The following is a 20,414-nucleotide window of genomic DNA, read 5'->3' on the forward strand; positions in this document are numbered from 1 at the left end:
ATTCGATCCTCGAATAAGTAGTAACACTGTTATTATATATTATTCTAACATAAATTATAAATAAATAAAAATGTGTCAGGCAGCACGGTCTTCGACTGGTTAGCACGTTTGCATCACAGTGCCGAGGACGTGTGTTCGATTCACGTGTGGAGTTTACATGTTCTCTTCATGCCCCCAACTGAACCTCCTGCCATTCCTGTGCCAACTCAGGTGAAGCTTCCTGGAACCACCACTGCTTAACTACGTTCAAAAAAATACAGATGCGATGTACCTTTCGGTCAAACAGACCGAAATTACATAGTTTCATATTGTTTTTATTTCAACAATCACCATGCTCTGTGTCTGTGCTCTGCGTGTCGGTTTATTTGGGTACGTGTCTGCTTGCACTGTGCCTACGTCTGTAAGTACAGTCACGATCCAGATAACAGATAGACTGGGCTGACAGAATGCTGACGAGGGATCCTCCACTTCTATTTTAACTGTTCAAAGTTGACTGTTCTCTGCTTTAACGTGTAAAAAGTGTAATCAATGACCCAATCACGTCATTGCGGTGTTAAGCGTGATAGCCGTGTCATTTTGAGGTTAGCTTAGGCTTCGCTGTCTTTTGTTCTTTTGTCATCATCCCTTCATGAGTAGGACACTTGTCAGAAATGTACCTCATTCGCCGCCACACAGGTGATAATTCTTGACTGGGACTTCACAACGTAATTAGGAGCACGAGAAGCCAGCTGAAGATGTTGCTTGCTAGCTGTTTTTGTATCATTAGAATAGCGTTTACCTCAACCTCTCTTTATCTATCTATAAAGGGAACACTTAAACAGCGCAATGTAACACTTTTTTGTTAGAAAGTGTTCTCTTTATCTTTTACATTATCTCTCTCTCTCTCTCTCTCTCTCTCTCTCTCTCTCTCTCTCACTCTCTCTCTCTCTCACTTGGCACAATTCCTTTTTTATGTATTTAATGTGTATTTATCCAGGTAGGGCAATTGAGAAGTAATCCCAAACATACAGTTTTAATACAGGTAGTAAATATGATTCAAATGTCGAGAATATGTCGACTGAGGGATCTAAACAACTTGAACACAGAACTGTAGAAACAAAAACAAACAAGAAATATCAAAAAGCCTTCCCACTCTTTTCAAAATATTTCCAAGCATAAAAATGGAGTGGAGTTTGCATTTCATTGCCAATTGTGCATGTTGTGAAAGAGAGGGGGAAGGCTGCAGAAAAGTGAGAGGAAAGCAAGGCAGGCCATGAGACAGAGGCACAGGCAGGGTTGGGGTGGGGGAGGAGGGGGCGGAAACCACATGCAGGTCATTTAAACTCCAAGGCTGAACAGGTAGCAATTCAATGCCAGCGCCATGGCGTGGGGCCGCTTTGCTTAACTGCCTGGTGTGAGGTGTCACAAGGTCATCACAGAGCAACCCTGCGGTCTGTCTCATCCACACTGACGACAAAGTCACATTACCTTGGTGTCCCTTGCAGCCAGAGTTCACACCGGGCCAGCAGGAAGTAAGTCAGATATGGAGGCAGGATGACCGCCTTTTCATGTGTTGGCGCTAGATTCGGCACAGATACTGTCGGTATATTTCCTTTCCTCGCTTCTCAAAGTCTGGATTTAGATTTTGGATCATGATGTAATTGAATAAAAAAATTTACTTACATCAACCACCAAAAAACAAATGTCCAGTTTTTTTCTTTTTTCTTATTTGGGGAATGTCCTGTTTTCACATCAGGTCCCACTTTTAGCAAGAGTACAAAACTCGAAACTGTGACATGAAATAGTCACCTAAATAAATGAAAGACATGTGGAACTTGACTAGAGATGTTATTCTTTTACGAGTAGAGTGAAACTTTTGAGTTGCTAAGTTGGTCCGTGAGCATTGAGAACCATTTTCGCAGTGATACATAAATAATATTTTGTCACAAGTAGTACATACACATAAAAATAAAATACACTCCCCGCTGATGCACCCACATCCCAGAATACTCTGCAAGAGCAGATGCATTGGCACAACGATTTAAAAAAATAACCGTGTCTGGATCTAATTGCTCTCAGGTTTGGGCATCATAAAAGGTGGAATGCGTTTTCACTTTGTTGTCATTGCGTTAGTTTCATGCTACTGAATGATTCTTAATTTAAAGTTCACATTTTAGGTTGGCTCCTGACTCACGTGATTCACCCATTCTAAATGATACAATGGGGAAATAATCAGTCACCGTTTGAATGGCTGCCTATTGATTAAGTTTCCGATCAACGAAGAACAGCATCCCCACAGTCAAGCATGGAGGTGGAAACATGTTGAGGGATGCAGCACAGCTTCACCACCCTGAGCGGCCAATGAAGGGAGCCATGTCAAATACTGGATGCAAATCTCCTTTCCTCAGTCAGAAGATGTGTTGTGGATGGGTCTTCCAACATGACGATGAGCCAAGTGATTGCCAGGGCAACAAAAGAGTGGCTCAAGAAGAAGCATAAGATCATGGAGTGGCCCAGTCTCCAGGCCTCAATCCAATAGAAAAGCAGTGGAGCGAGCTGAAGCTTGGAGTTTGCAAGAAGAAGCCAAGAGTGAAAGTCCCTCTCGTGCCAACAAGGGCTTCTCCACCTAATACTAAACTGACTGAACATGTTTTTAACCTGGGGACTAAATACATATTTCACTCCCAACCCTTTATAACTTTAATATTGTGTTTTCTATGCATCATCAATAAACAATGATAAACATTCCACACAGGGAATCTCCCAATTACACAGCAAGACAGCAGATCATATTTCTGCTGCCTCAAGTATTTAAATTGAAGAATCGAAGAAAACAACAGCACCCTTGTATAATTGGTGTTCATTTCCCTCCCTGCGGGGCTGTCCAGTGGAATTATGAGCATCTGCTCAACGTCCTCCATTGAACGGACATTTAAGATTTGTATCCATGTCGCTCACGCATTGCATCTGCATCCACAAACCTCGACAAGTAAGCGCACTGATTCGTTTTCTTTCTGGGTTGTAAAGATGAGGAGGGGGGCAATCAATCATCAAACTAAAGACCAAACAAAAAGGAGAAAAAAAATCAAACTGTCAATGCCAGTTGTCAGCCAAGCTCTCAGTAGATTAATATTAGAAAAGCAAGTGACTGAGAAGCATCATGCAGCATAGGAGATATGTTGACAAACTAGGCTTGGCAGTCTTCATACATCAATAACACTGTCTGGATTTTTGTTTTCTTTGGGGGGAGGGTCAAGGGGGGCGAAGATCCGCCTTAGTTTTCATGTGCAACAACATGACTGAGTGTTTCATTGCACTGGTACATTTTTCGTCAATTTGAGAGACGCCGTCCTAATATTTATCAGATAAACTAACTGATTGTTGTGGGAAATCTAAGTGGACTCCAACAATGTTATTAGTTGGAGAAAAGGCTTCTGTTTAGTGGGTGGGGCCGGGGTCATGGTTGTGCGGTTGGGTATCGGGGACTTAGGCCACAGCTGCCGAGAAACCAGTTATCTCTAAGTAATGAGAGTGCTACTGGGGCAGAAGAAGAGCGCAGAGACATCGTAGGGCCCTGGAGGAGACTGCAAAGCCTATCAAAAATGTATTAGCACCATTTTTGATCATTTTGGAGGATAAAAAGAACCCAAAAAAATGTCTGTCTCCAATTGGTTTGCTGCTGCTTGAAAATCATAACCATAATCATAGTGAGTAGAAAAGAAAGGGTGGGAGGATCAGCCTTAGTGTTTAAACGGAGTCTCACCTGGAATGACAGAGATAGTTTTCAATGCTCGGAGAACTCTGAACGTTCTCAGCGCAGATACATTGCCCAGGTCCACAAACTCTGTTATATATCTGGAACAGGGGAAGGATCACACACAGAACACACACGATGACCAAAACCAAACACGGCAAGAGCACAACACCAGCGCACCAGGAGGAAGAACGACGCCACTCACAGAGCCTGTCCACGGAGGAGAAGGGTGGAAGGTAAAGAAAGAAAGGAGGACACACACACCTAACACCGACCACGCCCATTCGCGCCCCCACCCCTCAGCACCACCCTGCCCATTCCTGTCTTACCTGGAATCACAGAAATAGTTTTCAATGCCCTCAACACTCTGAACGTGCGCAGAGCTGAGACATTGCCTAGGTTTACAAACTCTGTTATATACCTGCAGGATCAAACCACAGTTACAACAGCGGGTTATTTGATGTTGAAAGTGTACAGGTGATAGGATCAACAGCAATACAGTGGTACTTCCACTTAAGGAAATTTTGAGATTACGAGATACGAGCAATCGCTGAGCCGACATTTTTTTTTGAGCTGCTTGCAAAAATTTGGGCTAGAGCAAAAGCTACAGTGGCAACGAGATACACAAGAAGCAGCAGTTTGGCAGATATTGAACCAAAAAATAATAACAAACTTACATTTAAACTAAACAATGAACAAATTTAATTATACATCATGTTTCAAAACACCATTCATGGGCTTTACCTTTAAAGAATTTAAACACAAGCGGAGACATGCAGACAGAGGTTACAGCAATACTCACAAGCATATATTCTTTATCCTCTGTGCAAAAGCAACTATGCACCTTGTTAGCTATGGTCTTCTGTGTCTCATCATCAAATTTGTGTTGGTGTTTTTTAAGGCGCGAGCACAGATTAATGGGATTTCCGTTCATTATAATGACGGAAAGATTCTTTGAGTTACACACGTGGTCATGGAACAAATGAAACTCATAAGTCAAGGCACCACTGTATACTCATATAGAAAGTGTGCAAAATGCAGTCAACCAGAATGTATCCGACCAGGACGACTCCAATTGACCTTTTACGAACACCCACCACCATCCTCCCAGCAAATGTTGCTAGGTCGTTTTCAATGAGACACTTCCACACTGGAGTAATATTACCTAATTCTTGGATGAGAACATTTTAGCAGCATACCTTTGAATTTTTGGAGCTAATGTTCACAGAGAGAACTTAGATAGCTCAGCAAAAGTGAACTTCGCCTCTAACGCTTTCCCTGTTCTTTTAACAATGGCAGTCGTTCAAAAGCAAAAATCACCAGAACTATACAGTACATGTTGCAATTAGGAGCACTTAGCTAACTTAGATGAGCAAGATCATTTTAGCTAAGCAAGTAGTAACCAATCTTGACGTAAATTGCAACACGGATAAGAAATGTGATATAAATTTACACGCAGTCAATTAAAGTATGTAATAAATATTTTCCGTCAAGATTTCTTAATAACTCAACCAAGCGCATCCTTTAACCATACTTACCTGTTAAAAAAGAAAAACATATATTGAAGACTGTGTAATACAAGTCAAAAACAGAACATGTTGGACCTCTCTTCTATGCTGCGCTGTGATTCCCTGGCAACATAAAACTGTGTTTGTGGGCACAAAAAACTAATGATGGCATGGCGGACAAAAAAAGTCCAGATACATTTACTGTTTCTGGTATCGGGTGTCCAAAACAACTTTCGTTTTTCGTTACACGAAAGAGGGGTGTTTGCAATGTCCGCTTCCGCCCCCCACCCAAAACAAACAAACAAACAAACAAACAAAAAAACCCAACATTGTCATAGTTGCTAAAACTGTCAGTATGAGCTGACAAAAGTACATAAGACAACGGATTTGTAAAAAAAAAAAATAATAATAATAATAAACGCAACAACCATTCCTGGGCTCATTGTGCCTCTAACTTGATTTTCGGGGAAAAAAAACACTGTGCCTCAGGAAAAACAACCAATCAGACATACAACGTGTAACTGATGAGAATCCATCCACATCTCTCTTTGTGTGCCATATCAGAAACTGTATTTGGTTTGATAAACTTGAATAAATGCATCGAAAAACTGAATCTGAATCACATAAATTGAATTTGAATTGATTCATTTGAACCATTACTTTGAAAAACCGAATCTGCATTGTACAATTTGATTTTGAATTCCACACTGAAAATTCAATTCTGTATATTTTTTTCACATTCACCCTTCCAAGTAAAAATTCTGATTTTCAATGCGCAATTTCAGTTTGTGTGACCAAACTCTTGGAACTGGAGGATGAGCAATTGATTTCAGATCTCCTCTTTGTCCAATCAACAGGTTCGTTTTGAGCGGGTGAAAAAAAAAAGTTTTCTTCTCAGCGGCTCTTGACATTAATAACAGCTTTCTTTCATCTTTGTGGTACAAATTATCGGGTCAGTGAGTGATGAAAAGGTGCTTCCTTTCAAATTTAGGACAAGACAGTCTATATTTTGCAATGTATCAAAACTGGAATTTTAGGACATGAAACATGGGACGGTGCAGCCAAACAGGAAAAGAGAAATATCACCCAAAACAGTTTACTTTTGGTTAACAAAATTTTGAGCACTGTTTTGGGTTATTGGAAGGATATTGATAGTTTGAGGAAGTTTAAAACTGAGCCTTGACGGTATATTATAATCTGAAGATTTTGTTTCCGGATTAAGCCGCTGAAAGATTCAAATTAAATACTGTAAGGCAAATTCCATTTTTGTAATTAAGATTCAGTTTTCCAATGCACTTACTCAAATTCAGTTCGTGATGGCACATATTCCAGCCCATACACTCGAGTGTGTGCCGTATCGTCAAAATACCGGGGCCAGGGAAGAATAGTTTAGACGACATAAGAAGAGGTTAAAGAAAATAAAATAAAAAGTCTGTGGTTCTGACGTGTCACGGTGAATCGAGCGGAAACCACAAAGTCCCAAAGAGAAATACCAACAATGTCTCTCGGTAACAGTGGAGGAAAAACAGAAGATGAGTTGTCGGTCACAATAAACAGTAGCACCTTGAAGTTGAAACACACAAAATCCCTTGGAAGCATCACATCATCACATGGCATCAGCTATTAGCATGTCTTGCGACACCTCATTTCAGCCAGCATCGAAGCAGGAGCGTTTGAGCTTGTATTTTTTGTAACGATTAACACAAGGTTGAGGCTGCTAAGATAACAATAGCAAGGAGTACGTATGCGCATACACATTCGTAGTCAGAAAATAATCCAGCTCAGTCCATAAATCTTTGTCCTGAGTGTTTCCATTTTAACACTGCTCTAAATGGCGTCTACAAAAGCCTCACTTTTCACAAAACCCCAAAAAACAAACATGTTTGTTGAACCATTATTAATAGATCGTCAGAAATAGCAACTGATTTTGTATTGGTTAAAAATTTGCCAAAATAACAGACCGACATGCTGACTGACCAATAGTATCGATTGTGAAAAATGTTCACGTAACCACATTGGGACATAGAAGATTTCTGCCCGACTGATGTGCTACTTTCCTGTTGTTACTTTCCGACTAATACCGAGCAAATCAATATGATTTGGGTCTTCCATGACCGGTGTGACGCATCTGAGTCAATGCCTTTGTTCTATGTTTTTGACAAGTAGCACTGAGGAGACTCCAACCAATAATAATAATAATAATAATAATAATAATAATAATAATACATTTCATTTGTCGATTAGCTGCGACAGGTGAGTCAGTTGCCATCTAAAGGCAGTGTTTGGCTTACATGACATGATTGGTTGACTTCATTTGATGCTTGTTTGCCATTTGGGTTTTTATTGTTTTTAATACATCAACATAAATCCCAATGTCTCGTCCTTCGATTGTTTTGGCAAGAATCAATTTCAAAATATGAATTCGAAGCACTAGTTTGAAAATCAACAAATAATTTTGTCATTTCGGAAGGGATTGTGGTGAGACTTGAAAGTACCACACTACATTCTCCATTGACCGATTCTATCGCGTCGGCTTCTTTCACTCGAAATCTCCTTTGGGGGGGCATGTCCTTCAGGAGAGAAATACTTACGCCATGGAGATGACCATAAAGTCCAGCCAGTTCCATGGGTCTCGGAGGAATGTAAAGCCATCTATACAGAATCCTCGTGCCGTGATTTTTACGAGCGACTCAAATGTATAAATTCCCGTGAAGGTATACCTGAAAGACAAGGGAAGTGACATATCGGCAAACAGCAACAGTATAGCTAAGAAAACACATGCAAAGCATCCGGTGGCGCTCGACCGGAGGCCCAAAGTTCAACCATTATCATTCAGAGAGAGAAGAAGGAAAGATGTACTTACTCTACTTGTTTTGACCACTCAGGAGGATCACTAAAGGTCATGAATATACAGTTGGTCAAAATAGTACACATGATGATCATGCTGAAAAGAGTGAGCGGTAGGTCAAGGAGGCAAAACGGCAATTGAAGGAGGCAGTGACAAACAATAAAAATGATCAAACTGCGTTCTTAACATTCTGTTATGATTTAGATTTTGCTGAGTCATCCAAACGCTGATTTGACAACTAATCACGAAACAAAATAAAACAGGGTAACGCATCCAATGACAAGCTGGACTGAATAACAGACGTGGTGCAATTTGTGATCAATGTTGAATATGCAAATTCTCCCATTCAATTTAATCCATACACACTGTTATATTGATTACGATATATAGGAATATGCAAGTGCAAAAAGTTAATGAAAGGTCTTACGCCAGATACAAAAAACTAAAACAATAATCAAGCCGATTTTGAGACCAAGCCCTCCAGCCCAAGTATGTGCACTGTGCCTGCGCTCCAAGAAAGGATGAGGTCATGAGTTTTTGTGTGACCCACGGTGGCTTTTAACACCATGCTCATGTTTTTTAAACATTTGGTTGAAGGTGAAAAACCCATTTATGTCACTGCGAGAGGAGCAAGAATACAAACACTTTTGAACATGACACCTCATTAAAATGTACACAACAAGAGTGTGCATTGCTTAAAAGCGGCTTGACAACCAAATATTTAGAATCAAGCTATATATTGTTTTAGGGATATAAAATTTGCCATCTCGGGATATCATTTTTTTATCCACTTCTCTCAGCACTATGTAGAAACATCTTTTGCATGCTATATAACGATAACGACATAACATCACAATGCATAAGGAATCGGATCAATACGCAGCATCAATAATGTAATCAGCATCACTAAATTCATGCCACTTGCCATCCCAAAAGAGAAAACTGCAAGTTATTAAAAACAAATAAATTGAGGCTTTTAAGCAAAATTCTGTTTTGTCTCCATTTAAGGTTTTATGAATTGATATCGGGCTATGAAAAGGATAACAAAAAAGATTCATGAATCGATTTTTTTGACTGGCGTGTCACATTTTCAAAAACAGTCAAGATGTCCGAAATGGGTGTGAGAAACATTTTCATCATTGCAAATTTAGGGCCATGTCATGCCAACAGAGTGAGTCATATCAATGGATATCGGCTTCCACACATCATCAAAAACTGAAGTCAGCAAAATGATTTGCCTGTGGCTAGCGGGTGGTTTATTGCTCAAGCCGTCTGTTATTCAGCCCTCTTCGCACGAGAGTCTGCTGTTTATTCCTCACGTAAAACATCCATCGACACACAGGGCAAATCATCATCAATCATATACCGAAGCAGTCAATCTGCTCTTGCCTTTGCATTTCAGACAGCATATAAAAGGATATGAATGTATCAAAATTTTAATAGCTAGTTGCCTAACCGGATTAAAAGGACTTATGAAGTACAAGGCAGGTGTGGCACTGAAACGGAAGATTGTCTTCCCCCTATTTAGCACTATAAATGTCTGTGGAGAGAAGAGCAGAAGGAGAGAAAACATGGATCAGTAAACAGAACATTTGGTTTGGAAGAGCAACTACAAATGCATAGACCACCACCGCATGGCCCAATAGACATCCTTTGGATTTTCTCATGCAGTGGACTGCACGTGGACGCACAAGTCGTGCTGCATTTAAGACGTTTTGCCCATATGAGATCTAAAGTTGAAAATGCAAACGTGTGCATAAAACCACATTGCGTGTGACAATACAGTGAAACTCCTCTACAACGAAACCTACATGGTTGAAAATACACCCTAGTGTGAAAAAATCTTCATGCATTAACACCATTCTCCCTTTCCTGCCCCCCATACAACAACAAAAAACCCTGTTGCGTGATACAAAATATTTTTTTTATACAAGAACAACAGCACAGCTGTGAATGACCTCGCAATATGCACCGAGCATGTGCAATAATTGCCTCAGCCTTATGTCAATGTTTATGGAATACAAGAAAAAAATATTATTATAACACAATTTGGTCGTCGTCCCCCCCCCCACCCAAAAACAAAACAATCATTTAATTTCTTTTTCCCCCTCAAAAAATAGAAATATGACTTAGGCCAGGGGTCGGCAACCCAAAATGTTGAAAGAGCCATATAGGATAAAACAAAAAAAGTCTGGAGCCGCAAAAAACATAAAAGCCTTCTATAAAACATATAATGAAGGAAACACATGCTGTATGTATGTAGGAGACTGGACTGTCTCAGAATTGTTTATGTTATTCATTCCAAACGCCCCCCATAGAATTTATTTTTATGTGGTTTTGGCGCATTATTTTCGTTTTTCTTTGTGTCATTGAAGTACAGTAATCATTAATTTCCATTTTTCAGAGGCTATCTTTGAACGCCTCTCGATTCGAACGAGAGGAGAGAAGGCACGGAATCGGACGCATATGTCTCTGTGTTTGTGTTTGTCGAGACTGTTAAAAGCATAAATAAAGTGTAAGTTTTTTAAAAAACAACACCACAGCTCTCGTCTTTTTCGGAGCTGCAACATGTACAGTATCTATATCTATATGAGCTATATTAGCCTACTATCAAAATGACTAAATTTGCTACAATTACACGATGAGCCTTCATGATTAAATGCTTTTTTTTCCCGCGCAGTTGATTCTGTAGAGCAGGGGTGCCCAACCTCTTTTGACCGAAGATCTACTTTTCGTTTAACCAACCTACCGCGATTGGCCCGCTCATACACAACACACTTACAGATGCATGCCTGCTTACGCGGAGGCATGGGACGCACCTTTGCAGCGTTTTTGACGATCATAGCTCATGTGTACCGTTTTAAAAATGCTTTTCACGGCCCTCCAGATTCTCTTTGCCAGTACTCTCGATGAATTGTACATGAAACATTATTTTTTTTTTTTGCAACAGCCACTTGCCTTTCATCCCGCCCTACTAAGAGAAACGTGTCGTAGACTATGACGCAAATCTTCATTGACAGAAACATTGAAACAGTAATATTTATTCTACACATTTTTACAGCATTGAGAAACGTTAAGAATGTTTGTGTCATGTTTTTACTCCTACAGAAACCTTATTTAAAACAAAAAAATACATTTTCCTCCCACATCTTTTTCTATTTTCAAACATTTTTATAAAGCTCCTGGGAGCCACTAGATGGCGCTAAAGAGCAGCATGCGGCTCCGGAGCCGCATGTTGCCGACCCCTGACTTGGGCAATTATCCTATGTGGCCAACGATGTGCTGATCATGTTAGCACACGACCAACAAATGCAATGTAGCCACTGTATTACACGAGCGCTCTGATTTGTTTTTGCCAAACATCCTGAGTGACTGACATGTGCTCCTGCTTCCGGTGCCGGAGACAACCATTCTGCTAAGTTTATTGGTTCTTTTCACCTTAGGCTTAACATGTGCCCATGATTCCAAAGGTGCAGCCATAAACAGGCCTCTTTAATACTGCTACCAGAGCATTCTTCTTGTTGTTGCATTAATGGCTTATTGTGTATTTTATAAGGTGTATCGTTGATGTAAGAATAGTGCTGGCGTGGCACTGTTGTTCGGTAAAAAAAATCTCACCCACAAGGTTGTGCCCAACTAATTGACCACAATCGACCCATAGCAAGTGTGTTTGTGTGTGCAAAGATGTGTTTGTGCGCATTTATTAAAACGGGACACATGAGTTAAGATAGCGAGAGCGATGTTCCTGCACTCAACACGCTGCAAAAGCGTGTGCCATGCCGCCCCGTCCGGCCTCTACTAAGGTAGGCAGTGATTTCCTTTTCATAAACTCTTGTATTTATTTCATTTTCTGTCTCTATCATGTTAGGGGCCGTTACGGCTGTTGCTCATCATGCCATATGTGTGTGCGTGCGTGTATCCGTGTATCTGAGCACGTCAATTGCGGGAGGTTGGTTGGTTGCTTGAAAGGTAGATCTTGGGTCAAAAAGGTTGGGCACCCCTGTTGTTGACGACAGATCAACAGTCATACATAACATTCGAGAATGTGTTCAAATTGAATTGAATGAAAACAAAATTGAATGGAGGAAAAAAAAACGTGTCAGCTGCCGATACAGAAATCCTAAATCTAGCATCAATACCCTCAATAATTGGGTCGAAGAAAAATGTACCAAAAAACACAAAACACAAAACGACACTTGTCTACGGAGGAGGCTTTAAGACATTGGACAACATATGCAATCGCTATTCATCTGTTGTTGTTTTTTCCATTTTCCATTAGCAGACACAATCGAAAATCAGAAAATGAGTAATTTGTGTTTTTTTCATTTTGGTTTTTGGAGTAATTTTGACAAAACAAGTCATGTTTTAGTTTTTTTTTAATTCCTATTTTATTTTGAAAAACAAATGAAGCAAAACTAAATGGGTTCATGTCCTTCACTCACTGTCTCTCACACTCACACAACCAAGCACAGGCACACATGCACATCTCGTGTAAACACAAACACACACACACACACACACGCACACACACACACACACACACACACACACACACACACACACACACACACACACACACACACAGCTGCCATGTATGTATCAAGTCTTCTCCCCACTCTGTAGCGCATGACTTAAGTGCTGCAAAGCTGCTGAAAATTTCATAACGGGGTGCCGGGTAAAATGGCGAGTGAGTGAAGCAGGCAGGCAGGCGGCAACTGTGGCGGCAGCAGCAGGCCAAGGAAGACGGTCGCAATGGCAGCCAGCCAGCCAGCCAGTCAGCCAGAAGATGCAAGGGAGGGGGTGGGAGCAGCGAAAAGAGGTGGCTGCCATTAAGCGCACGGCTCCATCACCTCAACATCTACAGTACATTCGGAGGGTGCATGGTGGAATCTTCAATGAGCCCTCGTCACCCGCCCTCTTCTTGGTGTATGTATCATATGGCACCACAAACGCACCGTTGCAAATTATAACCTTAGCATAAATCTGCATTTCGGCCTCCCCAACAAGCCTCAAATGGAGAAATGTTTGCAGCGAGCTCAAACATACATGAAGACGTCACAACAACAGCCAAAGTGTTGTTCACTAGCTTACATTATGCCAAAAGAAAACCTTCCGAAAGAGATTGTCCTGAAAGTTGACACGAAAGCGTGGATGGTAGAACGCCTAATGAAGGAATGGTTGACCGGGTGTAATGGCAAGCGAGGATTTTTTTCATTTTAAAACAAAGCATTACTCGACAGGGAACAGTGCCTTTTTTTTTTTAAACCAGACGTGTGAGTGCTGTTTTACTGCCGTCGTGCTTTACAGGTACTATTTAGAAAGACAAGTTAAAGTTAAGTTATTAAACGTTGAAACCTCTTTCTGTGTACCCTTTTTCTTTGCAAATATCTCATGTTACAATATGGGCAACTGCGGTTTTTAGACAGGTACGGCTTGTGTGTGTACAAAATGTTTTTTCCTTCAAAAATGTAGTGGTTGCGGCTTATAATCAGGTACGCTCTATAGTCCGGAAATTACGGTAATCACATAACCGATACATTTATGAAAAATTGGGATTCTTTTTTTAGGATTGCATCTTCAATGCAGACACAGAGGCCATAGCCAGGTTTCTTCATTCGAGCGCAACAAGAGAATGTATTTCCTTAATACGTATTGCTCCAAGACATTGAAAGACTGTCTTTCAATGTCTTGAAAAGAGGCCCACAGCGTCAGCTGCTACAATGGAGCTACCTGCTAGCTGCGAGCCCACTCCTCCGAACATAAATTTCACTTTGCGTCACAAATCACCAACCGATTTATTATTTAAAACAGGGGTGCCCATTACGTCAATCTTGATCGACCGGTAGAACTAGGACTGGTCCTAAGTAGATCTGAGGGGTGGAAAGAGGAGGAAAAAAAAACAACCATTTGTGTGTCTTTGTACATGTTAGTCATATACAGTTTTTTTGTGTTAATGTACACTGCACCCTAATCATCCTTCAGTCTCATTTTCACAAAAATATATTGAAAAAATAAAATAGAATACAATAAAATAAAATAAAGCAGGTAAATATTTAGCCTACGGTGGCGCGTGACCTACGTCTGCGGAAGTTGTTAGCGCTCAGCAGTCAAAATTGCAGCTTATGATCAGAGCTGTTGCGCTATATCTTTGATCGTCATTATTCTCATTCAGAGTTTGCTTGGTGTAGAACTCACCGAAGGCACGGGCAACAAATAGGAATCTAGTGGGGCCAGGGAAGCACTTTAAAACGGTACGTGTGAGCTATGCTGCAAAAGAGTATCGCATGCCTCCGTGTCAGACTGTTTCTCGTCATAGCGTGTGCGCGTGCGCAGTAAGGGGCGATCCCGGGAGGTTGGTTGATTGAAAAGTCGATCTTCGGTCCAAAAAGTTTGGGCACCCCTGATTTAAAACCATCTTAACAATAAACACAGCTAAACTTGGCACGGAAAATAAACAGGATACTTCACTGTCACATCATGGATGGTCATCGCATATCATTACTCAATGTGCTTACATGCGTTCACGCCAGTGCTTCTCAATTATTTTCTGTCATGCCCCAGGAAGAAGCCCCCCTAACCCTGCACAACTATAAATAGTATAATTTGTCTATAAAATTCGTATAAGTACACCTCTGCATAACACTGTATTCTTATTAACGAAAAGAAAGAAATATGGACTAACTTAGCTTTATTAACTGTAACAGAAAAGATTTAAAGTCCATCTGAAATTCAAAAATAAAACAAAATCCTTAATTAAACTGTAAACATTTTTTGACTGACCATACAATACTGAAAAATAAAATTACATAAAGTCAATAAATAATGCAAACTGATCGCCAACATTAAGTCAGGAGCATAATATTAAAAAAAACTTGCAACCTTTTCATTCATTCATTCATTTTCCGAGCCGCTTGATCCTCACTAGGGTCGCGGGGGTGCTGGAGCCTATCCCAGCTGTCTTCGGGCAGTAGGCGGGGGACACCCTGAATCGGTTGCCAGCCAATCGCAGGGCACACATAGACGAACAACCATCCACGCTCACACTCACACCTAGGGACAATTTAGAGTGTTCAATCAGCCTGCCATGCATATTTTTGGAATGTGCAACCTGCAAAACAAAAATACCTAAAATAACTTGTGCTGATTTTTTTTTAAATCAAAGATGATGTCTGGATTAATGGCTACAATAAGCGCGTTTTGCAATGCAGAGCTTTTCGAAGCAAGGTTTGAAGCAAGACACAGCGACTCTCAGCTCTTGCTCAATGTGTAACTGGGACCTGTATTGTAGTTTACTGAAGTAGCAGTCACAAAGCAGGTTGATTGTTGGCAATATTCGGCACGTTCTCGCTGAAAAATCTAAAGCGACTTATCAGCGTAATTGGGGTGTAATGTCTTTAAGTGGTGCCTTAATTTATTTGGCTTCATGCTGTCCGCTGCCAACATTTTATGACACAGTAAACACACCGGTCTCTGCTCGTCTCTGTTACGTCCCGTGTTTGCCAGCAGGGGGCAGGCTTTTCCTGCCTACCGCCGACACACCTGTCACCCATTAGGGACTGATTACACAGGCTTTATCTTTGTGCTCGGGCAGTTGACTTACTGCCGGAGTATTCCACGCCGTGCCAATTCTCTCGCTTACTGTCCTAATCTATTCGTTGCCGTGTAGCCTTGTGGCTGTGATTGCGCGTCGTTAAATCTACTCTTATGAATTCCTATTGTTGCCAACTATATTCCTTGCCATTTTCTCGCAAGCGTTTTCTGTTACTTCCTTTTATTCCTGGTCCTGATTTTGACCAGCGTTTTCTGTTTGTTGCTCCCGGACGGGTATTTTGTGTTTTGTATTAAAACTCATTTGTTCTCGGACCATCTTTTCTTTGTCTGCTATTTCGGGGATCCACCTCCTTATCTTGTTGTGCACGAAGCGATCATTTTATCGCTTCGGGCACAACGTGACAGTCTCCCACCGTAGTCACAGTGAAGCCAAGTGCTACATACGCTTCGTCATATTTCCTCCCTTCGAATGCTCCCTGTGCACACTCTGCCAATGAGAGTGCCACTGCCTCCTAATGTAGTGGAGGTGCAACTGCACTTTAGGACAGTAAAAAAATTGAAATAAAAAAAATTAAAAAGCATGTTCCCCGAGGTCAAACGCGCCCCCCTGGACAAAGCTTCCGGGGGGCGGGGGGGGGGGGGGCGCCCCACTATTTGAGAAGCCCTGGTTTACGCGCACATGTGTGACGGGGGAGTGGGGAGTGAGTTTTTAGATACCGCTGCAGATATTACCTTCAAAAGATTTTTCCATTCCACTCATTATGGAACTACTCCATGGAGGAATCAAATGTACGTTTCCTTACGGTTTGAATACAGTATCCCTGTGTGGTGTTGCCTTCATGGACAGTTCGAAAACAAGTTACGTAATGCAATGAAGTGTAATTTGGAATTCCCTCTCTATTCCTGTAGGTGGCCTTAGAATGTCCACCTGGCGTCAGTGACACGATTCTATTCTATATTTGCTGGTCAGGGAGAATTCAGTTTCAGCAATGTGTGCAATCCTATAATAAGGTAAAGTGGCTGTTGTCGTCCATCACCAACAGCGCTGGTCAAGATCTCCTTTTTAGGACTGAAGTAAACTAGTAGATTGAAAACCGCAGCTGGTGCACAAAGCCATGACATCAGCTCCGTGCCAGGTATAAAAGATACGGGCCTGACAGGGGTTGGGGGGCTTTTTTACATCCATGCCTTGGGCCACTCAACTTTTTGGAAAGACTTCACTCTGACATTGGTTGAATAAAATCTTTTCCCAATCAGCCGTGGTCCCTGAAGTGCTCATTCGTCGGGAAACAGCCACCGATCACCGAGTGTTTTTTGAAGACCAGCGAAGCAGCAAAAACCATATACCACAGCAACAAAGCAATTGTTTCATGCGGCCTTCTCTCTGTCTGTTAGTCCGTCCCTCCGTCCATCCATCCGCAGGAGCGTGAACAAGTGCTTACCCTGACTGCCTAAAAATTCTGAGATTTAAAATTTGGAATTTGGGTGCCCCCAAACCATGTGTATTATTAAGTAGTCATAAAACCCAAAAGTGCAAATAAATAGTGATTGACATAGTTGTGGACTTCATAATCACCTTTGGTATTATAGTAATCCAAAAGTAATTACAAGTTATCAGGTTACATTACTTTAATAATCAGGAATTGGATTTAGGTGAGGGGCCAGACAAAGCACGGCTCAAAAGACCCCAATGACGACAAAAATAAATGGATCTAGGTTTCCCTTGCCCGGACGCGGGTCACCGGGGCCCCCCTCTGGAGCCAGGCCTGGAGGTGGGGCTCGTTGGCAGGCGCCTGGTGGCCGGGCTTACACCCATGGGGCCCGGCCGGGCACAGCCCGAAGAGGCAACGTGGGTCCCCCTTCCCATGGGCTCACCACCCATGAGAGGGGCCAAAGGGGTCGGGTGCAATGCGAGCTGGGCGGCAGCCAAAGGCGGGGACCCTGGCGGTCCGATCCTCGGCTGCAGAAGCTAGCTCTTGGGACATGGAATGTCACCTCTCTGGCAGGGAAGGAGCCCGAGCTGGTGTGTGAGGCAGAGAATTTCCGACTGGATATAGTCGGACTTGCCTCCACACACAGCCTGGGTTCTGGTACCAGTTCTCTCGAGAGGGGTTGGACTCTCTTCCACTCTGGAGTTGCTCACGGTGAGAGGCGCAGAGCAGGTGTGGGCATACTCATTGCCCCCCGGCTCAGTGCCTGTACATTGGGGTTCACACCGGTAGACGAGAGGGTTGCCTCCCTCCGCCTTCGGGTGGGTGGACGGGTCCTGACTGTTGTTTGTGCATATGCACCAAACAGCAGCTCAGCATACCCACCCTTTTTGGAGTCCTTGGAGGGTGTGCTGGAGAGTACTCCTGCTGGGGACTCCATTGTTCTGCTGGGGGACTTCAATGCTCACGTGGGCAATGACAGTGATACCTGGAGGGGCGTGATTGGGAGGAACGGCCCCCCCGATCAAAACCCGAGTGGTGTTTTGTTGTTGGACTTCTGTGCTCGCCACGGATTGTCCATAACGAACACCTTGTTCAAACATAAGGGTGTCCATATGTGCACTTGGCACCAGGACACCCTAGGCCGCAGTTCGATGATCGACTTTGTAGTTGTATCATCGGATTTGCGGCCGCATGTTCTGGACACTCGGGTGAAGAGAGGGGCGGAGCTGTCAACTGATCACCACCTGGTGGTGAGTAGGCTCCGATGGTGGGGGAAGATGCCGGTCCGTCCTGGCAGACCCAAACGTATAGTGAGGGTTTGTTGGGAGCGTCTGGCGGAATCCCCTGTCAGAAGGAGTTTCAACTCCCACCTCCGACAGAGCTTTTCCCATGTTCCGGGGGAGACGGGGGACATTGAGTCCGAGTGGACCATGTTCCGTGCCTCTATTGTTGAGGCGGCCAATCTGAGTTGTGGCCGTAAGGTGGTTGGTGCCTGTCGTGGCGGCAATCCTCGTACTCGCTGGTGGACACCAGCAGTAAGGGATGCCGTCAAGCTGAAGAAGGAGTCCTATCGAGCCTTTATGGCCTGTGGGACCCCAGAGGCAGCTGACGGGTATCGACTGGCCAAGCGGACCGCGGCTTCGGTGGTCGCCGAGGCAAAAACCCGAGCGTGGGAAGAGTTCGGTGAGGCCATGGAAGCCGACTTCCGGACGGCTTCGAGGAAATTCTGGTCCACCATCCGACGTCTCAGGAGGGGGAAGCAGTGCACCACTAACACTGTGTACAGTGGGGATGGGGCGCTGCTGACTTCGACTCGGGACATTGTGAACCGGTGGGCAGAGTACTTCGAAGACCTCCTCAACTCCACCAACACGCCTTCCTTTGAGGAAGCAGAGCCTGGGGACTCTGAGGTGGGCTCTCCTATCTCTGTGGTTGAAGTCACCGATGTGGTTAAAAAGCTCCTCGGTGGCAAGGCCCCAGGGGTGGATGAGATCCGCCCAGAGTTCCTCAAGGTTCTGGATGTTGTGGGGCTGTCCTGGTTGACACGCCTCTGCAACATCGCGTGGTCAACAGGGAGAGTGCCTCTGGATTGGCAGACCGGGGTGGTAGTCCCTCTTTTTAAAAAGGGGGACCGGAGGGTGTGTTCCAACTACAGAGGGATCACACTCCTCAGCCTCCCTGGTAAGGTCTATTCAGGGGTGCTGGAGAGGAGGGTCCGTCAGGAAGTCGAGCCTCAGATTGAGGAGGAGCAGTGTGGTTTTCGTCCCGGCCGTGGAACAGTGGACCAGCTCTACACCCTTAGCAGGGTCCTTGAGGGTATGTGGGAATTCGCCCAACCAGTCTACATGTGTTTTGTGGACTTGGAGAAGGCGTTTGACCGTGTCCCTCGGGGAGTTCTGTGGGGGGTGCTTCGTGGGTATGGCGTACCGAACCCCCTGATACGGGCTGTTCGGTCACTATACCACCGATGTCAGAGTTTGGTTCGCATTGCCGGCAGTAAGTCGGAACCGTTTCCAGTGGGGGTAGGACTCCGCCAAGGCTGCCCTTTGTCGCCGATTCTGTTCATAACCTTTATGGACAGAATTTCTAGGCGCAGCCGAAGCGTTGAGGGAGTCTGTTTTGGGGGCCTCAGTATTACATCCCTGCTTTTTGCAGATGATGTGGTGCTGTTGGCTCCTTCAAACGGGGCTCTACAACTCTCACTGGAGCGTTTCGCAGCCGAGTGTGAAGCGGTTGGGATGAAAATCAGCACCTCCAAATCTGAAACCATGGTCCTCAGTCGGAAAAGGGTGGATTGCCCCCTCCGGGTCGGGGAGGAGATATTACCCCAAGTGGAGGAGTTTAAGTATCTTGGGGTCTTGTTCACGAGTGAGGGCAGGAGGGAGCGAGAGATCGACAGGCGGATCGGTGCAGCGTCTGCTGTGATGCGGACGTTGTATCGGTCTGTCGTGGTAAAGAAGGAGCTGAGCCAAAGGGCGAAGCTCTCAATTTACCGGTCGATCTGCGTCCCAACCCTCATCTATGGCCACGAGCTATGGGTCGTGACCGAAAGAACGAGATCCCGGATACAAGCGGCCGAAATGAGTTTTCTCCGCAGGGTGTCCGGGCTCTCCCTTAGAGATAAGGTGAGGAGCTCGGTCATCCGGGAGGGGCTCAGAGTCGAGCCGCTTCTCCTCCACATCGAGAGGAGCCAGATGAGGTGGCTTGGGCATCTGATTCGGATGCCTCCTGAGCGCCTCCCTGGTGAGGTGTTCCGGGCATGTCCCACCGGGAGGAGACCCCGAGGAAGACCCAGGACACGCTGGAGAGACTACGTCACCCAGCTGGCTTGGGAACGCCTC

General features: G+C 43.8%; 1 protein-coding gene and 1 long non-coding RNA gene across 5 annotated transcripts in view; both read right to left on the minus strand.

Moving 5' to 3' along the window:
* scn8aa (sodium channel, voltage gated, type VIII, alpha subunit a) overlaps positions 1–20,414 on the minus strand; it is a 92,178-nt gene that overhangs the window by 50,240 nt on the left and 21,524 nt on the right. For 2 of the 4 annotated variants that reach the window (XM_052058667.1, XM_052058668.1), the window contains exons 3-6: positions 9,511–9,629; positions 8,105–8,194; positions 7,833–7,961; positions 3,743–3,834 (exon numbers count right to left, since the gene is read on the minus strand). In XM_052058667.1, coding sequence (XP_051914627.1) covers positions 3,743–3,834; positions 7,833–7,961; positions 8,105–8,194; positions 9,511–9,629 — 430 coding nt within the window. Of the gene's footprint in view, positions 1–3,742; positions 3,835–4,062; positions 4,155–7,832; positions 7,962–8,104; positions 8,195–9,510; positions 9,630–20,414 lie in introns of all 4 variants that reach the window. The other 2 variants (XM_052058666.1, XM_052058669.1) reach the window with 1 other exon arrangement.
* Positions 9,637–18,579, minus strand: LOC127596439 (uncharacterized). The gene is made up of 3 exons (XR_007961470.1): positions 16,039–18,579; positions 11,114–15,559; positions 9,637–11,047 (listed from the first exon to the last, which is right to left on the minus strand). It is a non-coding gene; the product is annotated as an uncharacterized LOC127596439 (long non-coding RNA).

This window comes from Hippocampus zosterae, chromosome 2 (genome assembly GCF_025434085.1).
Source record: "Hippocampus zosterae strain Florida chromosome 2, ASM2543408v3, whole genome shotgun sequence".
Classification (NCBI taxonomy): Eukaryota; Metazoa; Chordata; class Actinopteri; order Syngnathiformes; family Syngnathidae; genus Hippocampus; species Hippocampus zosterae.